This window comes from Saimiri boliviensis, chromosome 20 (assembly GCF_048565385.1).
Source record: "Saimiri boliviensis isolate mSaiBol1 chromosome 20, mSaiBol1.pri, whole genome shotgun sequence".
NCBI classification, from domain to species: Eukaryota; Metazoa; Chordata; class Mammalia; order Primates; family Cebidae; genus Saimiri; species Saimiri boliviensis.
In genome coordinates, this window is record NC_133468.1 from 35,703,634 (window position 1) to 35,713,925 (window position 10,292).

Below are 10,292 nucleotides of genomic sequence, written 5' to 3' on the forward strand. Positions count from 1 at the left end.
CTGCTTGCCTCAGCCTCCCAAAGTGTTGGGATTACAGATGTGAGCCACCGTGCCCGGCCGCTAGTTTCTTTATGTTTCTTTCCAAAGATTGTCTCTGCATAGAGACTCATGCCCATGTGTGCAGTGTGCATATGGGTATACTTTATCGGAAGGTTGGATTTTAATTTGCTTTGAAATTGTGAAAAGCATTTTTAAAAAAGACTTGTTAAAAAATAAGGACTTGCCAAAGAAATGTATTATTTATTTATTATTATTATTTTTTGAGATGAAGTCTCTCTCTTACTGCCCAGGCTGGAGTGCAATGGCACGATCTTGGCTCACTGCAACCTACACTTCCCGGGTTCAAGCGATTCTTCTGCTTGAGTATCCTCAGCCTCCCGAGTAGCTGGGATCACAGGCACGTGCCATCATGCCTGGCTGATTTTGATATTTTTAGTAGAGACGAGGTTTCACCATGTTGGCCTGGCTGGTCTTGAACTCCTGACCTCAAGTGATCCACCTGCCTTGGCCTCCCAAAGTGCTGGGATTATAGTTGTGAACCACCGTGCCCAGCCAGAAATGTATAGTCTTTTTTTTTTAAAAAGGGCCTATGTGTCACAAACCCGCAGCACTGTTTTCTGGAGCACTTGGGTGTCACAGGGACGGTTTCTCTTGGCCCTTTTCTTGGTTGCTGCTGCTCGGTTCCCCGTAGATTCAGCAGGCTCAGATTCCTTCGTTCAAGACCGTGGGTAGAGGCCCTGAGAAAGCAAGGCGAAATGGAGACTTTTGCTTTGTTGTTTCGTTTTTGCCTTTTATGAGATAGGGTCTCACGCTGTCACCCAGGCTGGATTGCAGTGATGTGATCACAGCTCACTGCAGCCTCGACCTCCCTGGGCTCAGCTGATCCTCCCACCTCAGCCTCCTGAATAGCTGGGACCACAGGCATACACCAGAGATGGGGGTCTCGCTCTTGCCCAGGCTGGTCTCAAACTTCTGGCCTCAAGCAATCTGCCTCCCTCAGCCTCCCTAAGTGCTGGGATTGCAGGCATGAGCCACCACTGCACCTGGCCTGCTTTTTAAACACATTTGTGCTGTCAGGAAAAGGGCATAGTAGCCTGTCCCCGTGATGGCAGCATTTGGTGGCAAGCCATTGTCGTGCCTCTAGCACATTCAGGGAGCCCCTAAGCATTGTGCTGGGGAGTGGCCTCGACCCCTGTCCTCTTTGGATTAGGGGTGAGAGGGTCCAGTCCCTTCTGTTGTCTCATTAAAAAAAAAATACAGGTGATTTTTAGTTTTATTTGTTTTGTTTGTTTTTTTAAGACAGGGTCTTGCTGTCACCCAGGCTGGAGTACAGTGGTGTGATCACAGTTCCCTGCAACCTCTGTCTCCCAGGCTCAAGTGATCCTCCCCCCTCAGCCCCAAGTGATGGGAATGTGGGATGGGATGATGGGCATGTGCCACCATACTCAATTTTTTTTTTTAAGAGACAGCGTCTTATGTGTTGACCTCAACCTCCTGGGCTCAAGTGATCCTCTTGCTTCAGCCTCTAGAATAGCTGAGATTACAGGCATGTGCCATCACACCCAGCTTATTTTATTATTTATATTATTTTTTATTTTAGTTTATTATTTAAGAGCTAGGGTCAGCTATGTTGCTTACACTGGTCTCAAACTTCCGGCCTCAAGTGGTCTTCCCACCTTGGCCTCCCAAAGTGTTGGAATTACCGGGGTGAGCCACCATGCCTAGCTGAGCTTTATTCTTTAAAACAGCTATGTTCAGGCTGGGTGCAGTGGCTCACGCCTGTAATCTCAGCACTTTGGGAGGCCAAGGCGGGCGGATCACTTGAGGTCAGGAGTTCAAGACCAGCCTGGCCAACATAATGAAATCTCACCTCTACTAAAAAGACAAAAAATTAGTTGGGCATGGTGGCAGGCGCCTGTAATCCTAGCTACTTGGGAGGCTGAGGCAGGAGAATCACTTGAACCCGGGAGGTGGAAGTTGCAGTGAGCCAAGATTGTGCCACTATACTCCAGCCTGGGCAACAGAGCGAGACTCTGTATCAAAAAAAAAAAAAAACAAAAAAAAAAACCAGAAAACAAAACTGGTGGCCTCTGAGCTGCAGAGCTGGGCGCCTGAGCAATCTCCCTTTCGTGGGCTCTCCTGTCTCCACGAAGGGCCTCCTTCCTGCACCCCCACCCCCGTCTTTCACATCGTGGGCGTTTGTTTAGGAACTTGTAATTGTACTCCAGGAGAGGGATGTTCCTAAAGGAATTCTGCTGAGACTTTTAAGAGAGTCACTGAGGCTAAATGCGGTGCTGGGTTTCGGAGCTGTTTCCCTCAGCAGCGGAGCTGTGAGTGTAAATTGGCTTAGAAGAAAAACGACATTGAACCTTGCCTAGGACAAAAATAAAACGTGGCCGAGGGCAGTCTCCGCTCTTGGACTCAGTTCAGAGACTGTGTGAGATTGTCCACCAGGGGGAGCTGGAACCTCGCGGAGCCTCCTGCCGCCCCGCAGGGACGGCTTCCGCCCACGCGGACACTCCTGTGGCGTCGTGGCTTCCTCTGCTTTGGGCGTGAATGGCTGGAGCCTTGCGGGAACGACGGCCTGGGGGCTTAAGTGCTGCGGGTGAGTGGGGCGCGCGCTTTCCCGGGAAAGGCAAATAAACCCTAGTGCTGGGGAGGTTGCTAAGAGGCCGCTGGGGCCCAGGCAGCCTGTTTTCTTCTCCGCCAGCCTCGCAGGCTGTCTGCATAGACGTGCCTCTGCGATGGACTGGGCCCTGTTCTTGTTTGTTTAGTGATTCCTGTAATAGGTTCTGCTAAAGACATTCGTTTGTTTGGGGACAGGGTGGGGGGAGGACAGCATGGCCTGGTCTCCAGCCTCCATCTGCCTGCTGCCGGGAGTCCCGAAGGGTCTTGTCTCCCCAGCCTAGGCACAAAGCTCCGGGGTCGGCGCCTGCTGCTCTCTGCTTTTAAGGCCACGCCGTCTGGATTAGGCATTTTCCCTCTTAAGCTCGGTAAACTCCACGGACTGTGGCAGATCCCCTTTCCAGCTGTCACACCGCCAGGCCGCGCGCTGCCACCTGGGGAGGGTGGTTGAATTCAGATGTGGTCAGTAGATTAGTGCCAGCATCCCGGCAGGGGTCTTGGGGCCCAGCCACGCAGCGCCCCGTCTTTGCAGTTGTCTGCTTCTCTGCATACAGAACCCTGGAAGGTCATGCCTGCGGGTCACACCTGGATCCCCAGCACTCTGGGAGGCTGGGGCGGGAAAATCACTTGAGCCCAGGAGTTCGAGACCAGCCTGGGGAACATGGCAAGACCCTGTCTCTACAAAAAATACACAAATCAGCTGAGCACGGTGGTGCACTGCTGTAGTCCTAGCTACTTGGGAGGCCGAGGTGGGAGGATAGCTTGAGCCCAGGAGTTCAGGGTTGCAGTGAGCTGTGATGGGGTCTCTGTACTCTAGCCTGGGCAACATAGTGAGACCCCTGTCTGTACAAACAAAATTAGCCAGGCATGGTGGCACAGGAGGTTAAGCCTGCAGTGAGCTATGATTGGACCACTGTACTCCAGCCTGGGCAACAGAGTGAGACCCTATCTCTTAAAAACAAAACAAACCTCTGGAAAGTTAATAAGAAATCTGTTCAAAGTCGTTTCCAGTTCAAAGGCAGGTGGGGACTGGGGCAGCTGGTGATAGGGGTGGTAATAAAATACTTTTTTTTTTTTTTTTGAGACAGAGTCTTGCTCTGTCGCCCAGGCCGGAGTGCAGGCGTGATCTCAGCTCACTGCAATCTCCACCTCCCTTCAAGCGATTCTCCTGCCTCAGCCTCCCAAATAGCTGGGGTTATAGGCATGTGCCACCACGCCTGGCTAATTTTTGTATTTTTAGTAGACACAGGGTTTCACCATGTTGGCCAGGCTGGTCTTGGAACTCCTGACCTCAGGTGATCTGCCTGCCTTGGCCTCCCAAAGTGCTGGGATTACAAGTGTGAGCCACTGTGCCCAGCATAAAAGATATTTGATACTTTTTTTCTTCTTTTTTTACGGTACGGCCTTTTATCTTGCAGCTATGTGAATGGACTGCCTAGTCATAATAAACAAGAAAGAGAAAGTCAGGGACCCCTTTCCTGGATAGCTGGCTTGGCCATGGCCCTGGGCGTCCCTGGAGCTGTTGGGGTGTCTGTTTTCATGGCGAGGCGATGGAACAGTGGGCATCCTTCAAACAGGCTAGAGCAGGCGTCCCCAGACTTTTTACACAGGGGGCCAGTTCACTGTCCCTCAGACCGTTGGAGGGCCGCCACATACTGTGCTCCTCTCACTGACCACCAATGAAAGAGGTGCCCCTTCCTGAAGTGCCGCGGGGGGCCGGATAAATGGCCTCAGGGGGCCGCATGCGGCCCGCGGGCTGTAGTTTGGGGACGCCTGGGCTAGAGCCTCCATGGCTGCTGCTTCCTCCCTTGAGGCTTGGGCTGTCCTCTGAGGCCCTGCTGTCAGCCCAGATAGGCAGTGTGGTCAGAGCTCCTGGCAAGGGCCTTTGAGACGCAGCCACTCCTTGGTGGGAGCTTGGGACCCAGCCTGCCTGTGACTGGAGCTGGGGATGATGGGTAAAATGATTGGAGGTGCTGGGCCACTGGGGCCTGGTTCCCAGACTGGACCTGCAAGGCAAGAGAAAGGGTTTCCGGAGCCTTTTCTTTGAGATGGAGTCTCGCTTTGTCACCCAGGCTGGAGTGCAGTGGTGCAGTCTTGGCTCACTGCGGCCTCCATCTCCCAGGTTCAAGCGATGTTCCCACCTCAGCCTCCCGAGTAGCTGGGATTACAGGCGCGCACCACCACACCTGGCTGGTCTGGAACTTCTCACCTCAAGTGGTCTGCCTGCCTCGGCCTCCCAAAGTGCTGAGATGACGGGTGTGAGCTATAGTGCCCGGCCCCTGGAGCTTCTCGGTGAGCCACAGCACTGGCTCCCGGGAGGGAGCTTGAGCACCTGGCCTGGAGGCATGGAGCCTGGTTGCGTTAGGGTCAGAGGGAGCGGCCGCTGTGGGGCTTGCCCGTTCAGGGTGCGCGCAGGCCTGTGTTCCTGCCCCGCCTGGCCTCTCAGGCTGATGGGTGGTGATGGCTGCTGTTGACTGGAGGGAGTCCTTGTGGCCACAGACAGTTGCCCTGGTGGACCTGCTGAGGAGGTGTAAGCGGTGCCAGTGCCCTTGCCCGCCTCCTGCAGGTGCGCCACTCTTGCTCATAGTATGCTGGGTCTTATTTTTCAGGTGACGATGCCTGGGGAGCCCGTGGATGTGGCGTGTGGTGTGGACCACATGGTGACCCTGGCCAAGTCATTCATCTAAACCTCCTCCCTCACCTGCTTGGGCGGCCCCGGCCGGGGACCCACTGGCATTGCTTGGCAGAGGCCAGTGCGTGGCCAGTCCCGTGGGGTTCTTGGCGGTGGCGGATCAGTGCACTGCGTGCACCGTGACACTCTCTCCTGAATCCCTTAGCGGGTACCTACCAGGAGGATCTGGGGCAGGGTCCCTCCCCAGCTGCGGGTGAGGCCTGTGGAACTCAGCACGGAACGGTGGCTGTTGGTGGGCCGCTGTGGCCAGTACGTCCCTGCTCCCTCCAGGCCGCATGCGGCGGTGTCTGGCGTCACGTCTGGCCTGAGAAGTCCATCTTAGGGAAGCTTTGCTAGAACGCGGCGCCTGGGCGGTCCTCCTCTGTCACGGCGGCCTCCCGGGTTGCGTCTGGCCCGGGCCATGCATGCGCCTCGGACTGAAATCCACTTTCGGCAAGGGAGCCCGTCTGGCTTCAGCCTTCGGTTTTCCCTCCTGCCACCCTGCTCGTGGCCCTTCCTGGCCGCCGGCCACACCACAAGCTCACCGGGGGGCACCAGAAGCACCGTGGCCTGGGATTCCATCCGGAGCTCCCCGCGGGCACCAGCCGCAGCCTCCCACCCCGCTCACTGCCTGGCTCGGAAAAGTTGAGAAGCCCCGCAGGAAGAGAATCGGGGCCAAGTTCCTGTGGGCCGAGGGCCCGGGCACCCCCGCCGAGGCTTGGCCACAGTGCCAGGCTCGGGGGAGGGAGACCCAGAAACGTTCGATTTAGTAGCCTGACTTGCCATTCCCTTTAAAAACATCTTTGACAGATCTGTCTGGAATAAAGTCTATTTTGTGCCTTTTGGTTTTTAAGATCTGAAGTGGTCATCTTAAAATCTTGATCATTTAGAGTTTTGTTTTTACAATATAGCAAGCCTTTTGATACAGAGGCTGAAGCCAGTGAAAAATACCTTTTTGTTACTATTTTTTTATAAAGATGAGGTCTTTTTACTATTTTTTAAATAGAGACAGGGTCTTGCTATGTTGCTTAGACTGGTCTCAAACCCCTGGCCTCAAGCCATCCTCCTGCCTGGGCCTCCCAAAGTGCTAGGATTATAGGTGTGAGCTACCATGTTGAGCTGAATAATAAGACAGTCCTACTTGACAAATATTCTTATTCTCTTTTTCTTTTTTCTTTATTTTTGAGACAGAGTCTCACTCTGTCACCCAGGCTGGAGTGGAGTGACGTGATATTGGCTCACTGCAACCTCCACCCCCTGGGTTCAAACTATTCTCCTGCCTCAGCCTCCTGAGTAGCTGGGACTACAGGTGTGCACCACCATGCCTGGCTATTTTTGTTGTTGTTGTTGTTGTTATTTTTAGTAGAGATGGGGTTTTGCAATGTTGGCCCGGCTGGTCTTGAACTCCTGATCTCAGATGATCCACCTGCTTCAGCCCCACAAAGTGCTGCGATTACAGGCGTGAGCCACTGTGGCCGGCTGTACCCAACAAATATTTGTGGAACAGATTCTACTCCCATAGTTCAGCTGAGAGACAATACCTTGTACTCATGTCACAGGCTGGACTCCCGTGCCCTGTCTGCCTTTATCCCAGTCCTTTGATGCATTCACTCAGCAGATACTTGTCGTGTGTCCCTTCCATGCCCGGTCCTCACTCTGGGGCACGTGTTGACACAAATCCCCGCACTGTGAGACTCAGCATTCTAGGGAGGTGGGAAAATGAGAAGCAGCATGTTAAATGGCTCTGTGGGCAGTGGAGAGAAAGCAGGAGGAGGGGTGAGAGCTTGGGAGGGCTGCACTTATTAATTTTTATTATTACTTTTGAGACGGCATCTCGCTCTGTCGCCCAGACTGCAGTGCAGTGGCGCAATCTTGGCTCACTGCAACCTCCACCTCCTGGGTTCAAGCGATTCTCCTACCTCAGCCTCCCAAGTAGCTGGGGTTACAGGCACCTGCGACCACGCCTGGCTGATTTTTGTATTTTTAGTAGAGACGGGGTTTCACTATGTTGGCCATGCTGGTCTCGAACTCCTGCCCTCAGGTGATCCACTCACCTTGGCCTCCCAAAGTGTTGGGATGACAGGCGTGAGCCACGCGCCCGGCCATCAGGGCTGCACTTTAAAGTGGAATGGCCATCCCGCCGGCGGTGTCCTTGCTGCGACCTGCGGCCAGGAGAACCACCCACTCAGGTATCTAGGGGAGGGACCCTTCACCTGGGCTGCGAACCCTTTCTTAGGTTTATTACAGGCAAGTTTTCTCACAAACTTGAAATAGAAATTGAAAACGGTGTGTCAGTTTTCCTTCCTGAAACTCTCACTGGGACCAGGTCTGACGTCGCCCCCGTGGTGAAGCAGGGTAATCCGACCTCAGTGAAACTGAAGCTGCAAAGCACATACTGATGTATAGACAGCAAGTGTCCCTGGAAGTCACCCTCACACCCGGCAGGGTTCAGCATGGCAGGTGAGGATGGAGGAGGGAGGGTCTCTGGAGAAGGTGGGTTTTTAATCCTCCCACCCTAACGGCAACCAAGACACAGATCTAGTAACAATCTTGTTTGAGGTAGAGCCTCGCTCTGTCGCCCAGGCTGGAGTGCGGTGGCGAGGTCTCGGCTCACGGCAACCTCCGCCTCGCGGGTTCAAATGATTCTCCTGCCTCTGCCTCCCGAGTAGCTGGGACTACAGGCATGCATTACCATGCCCGGGTAATTTTTGTATGTTTAGTAGAGATGGGGTTTTGCTACGTTGGCCAGGCTGGTGTCGAACTCCTGACCTCCAGTGATCTGCCCACCTCGGCCTCCCAAAGTGCTGGGATGACAGGGGTGAACCCGGGCCCCCAGCCTCAGTAATGATCTTGACTTTGGACGTAGCACCCAGTGTAGAAGGAAGGAGGTCCTTGGGTTCGTCTGTTCTGTCCAGCTGGGCCCGGTCTGCTTAGCAGGCTGCTTGGCTGTGCCCTCTGTGGGAGCTCTTCTGCCGTGGCCCAGGCCCTCTTCCCACTTGTCACCTGTGCCTGTGTCTCAGCGTCTGTCCTCTCCGCGCCAGTGCGTCCCCCCACCCCCAGCATTTGACACACGTCCATAGAAACCCTGCTATGCCATTAGCTCAGTTGCTAGGCTGGATCATCGTGTTCCGGTGAAGTCAGTGTTTGCAAGCTCCCGTCTCCTCTCACTTTAGTGGAGAGAGGCTTGTGCCAACCCCAGGTGCCCCCAGGCCATCCTCTGTACACGAAGACTGTCCCTTTCTCTCTAATGGGGCCAGTAACCAAGGTCAGAGACGCACCTGGTGGAAGACGTGTGTCCAGCCTGTGAGCTGCGAGGAGGCTACCCCCATCTCCCTCGGACAGCTGGCAGCGGTTGTGGGCCCTGGTCTTCCATCCTCTTCGTCCCTGCAGACATGTAGACCACCATGCCACACTGATTTCTTCGGGGAAGCGATGACTGTCACTGGCATGAAAACCCTTCACAGCTAATAAAAGCTCAGGTTGTCAACCTCCACAGAGTGCCGTCGTGACTTGTTTCTTGAACGTGCGGTCACCCCACATTTTCATTTATTCAGGAAATACTCATGTGCTGACTGTGTTCTGCATGACAAAGTCAAATCCTGACAAATAGGCCATGAAGGGAATGCTCGGGCATGACCCAGCAAGTTGCAGTCCGAGGCTCAGTGCCCAGCGCCGTGCCTGGGCCAGGATCAAAACTCACGATGCACCTATGAAGGTCCCACGTTTCTCCCACCTTCCACCTGGTGCCAGCATCTGCAGAGGGCCTGGCCTTCGCCTGGATGGCCGAGGGGGCTGCTTAAACTATTAGGAGGCCTGGTGTGGTGGCTCACGTCTGTAATCCCAGCACTTTGGGAGGCCGAGGTGGGTGGACCTCCTGAGGTCAAGAGTTCGAGACCAGCCTGAGTTAACATGGTGAAACCCCATCTCTACTAAAAATACAAAAATTAGCTAGACGTAGTAGCACACGTCTGTAATCCCAGCTACTCTGAAGGCTTAAGCAGGAGAATCGCTTCCCTGCCCTACTCTGCTCTTTGACCTTGGGGAGTGGCGTTGCTCTCCTGAGACCGGGTGTCCCCTCAGAGGCAGGATGTCATCTGCCATGGGCACAGGCGACTTCACAAGTCTCAGTGAGCTGCCTCCCAGGGATCCTCACTTGACATGGAGCCATGTTCTCAGCTCCTCCAAGGGCCCCCCAGTGGGCGCCAGTCCAACCACTGCAGCATCCCGGGATGTAGTAAGTAGTTACCCACAGGTCTGATCCAGTTATGATCCAGTTAGTGCCAGCTCCTGGGCTGTTGTCCATTCTCCCTCAGCTGGGCTGCCCATCTAGGCACTCCTGCCCCTGCCCACGGAGTAGGAATGAACACGGATATGAGTGTGCACACGCACACACAAAGACGGGAGGCGGAGGTTGCAGTGAACCATGATAGCACGACTGCACTCCAGCCTGGGTGACAGAGCAAGACTCTGGCTCAAAAAAGGAAATTTAAGTAAAAATACAGCCTGGGCGCAGTGGCTCACGCCTGTAATCTCAGTACTTTGGGAGGCTGAGGTGGACAGATAACAAGTCGGGAGTTTGAGACCAGCATGACCAACATGGAGAAACCCCATCTCTACTAAAAATACAAAAATTAGCCAGGCGTGGTGGCAGGCACCTGTAATCCCAGCTACTTGGGAGACTGAGGCGGGAGAATCGCTTGAACCCGGAAGGTAAAGCTTGCAGTGAGCTGAGATTGCACCACTGCAGTCCTGCCTGGGCAACCGAGTGAGATTCTATCTCAAAAAATAAAATAGCCTGGTGCAGTAGCTCACGCCTGTAATCCCAGCACTTTGGGAGGTCGAGGCAGGTGGATCACGAGGTCAGGAGATCGAGACCATCCCGGTCAACATGGTGAAACCCCGTCTCTACTAAAAATACAAAAAATTAGCTGGGCGTGGTGGTGCGTGCCTGTCATCCCAGCTACTCAGGAGGCTGAGGCAGGAGAATTGCCTGAAC

At 54.3% G+C, this 10,292-nt stretch overlaps 1 protein-coding gene and 1 long non-coding RNA gene across 2 annotated transcripts in view; one reads left to right on the forward strand and one right to left on the reverse strand.

Moving 5' to 3' along the window:
* Positions 1 to 6,149, forward strand: part of RCC1L (RCC1 like) — a 31,761-nt gene extending 25,612 nt beyond the window's left edge. Inside the window, exon 11 of the mRNA XM_039460436.2 lies at positions 5,235 to 6,149. Coding sequence (XP_039316370.1) covers positions 5,235 to 5,312 — 78 coding nt within the window. The 3' untranslated portion in view covers positions 5,313 to 6,149. The remainder of the gene's footprint in view (positions 1 to 5,234) is intronic.
* On the reverse strand, positions 221 to 10,256 carry LOC120360370 (uncharacterized). Its single transcript, XR_005576880.2, has 2 exons — positions 6,838 to 10,256; positions 221 to 737 (listed from the first exon to the last, which is right to left on the reverse strand). It is a non-coding gene; the product is annotated as an uncharacterized LOC120360370 (long non-coding RNA).
* Between the last annotated feature and the right edge of the window lie 36 nt (positions 10,257 to 10,292).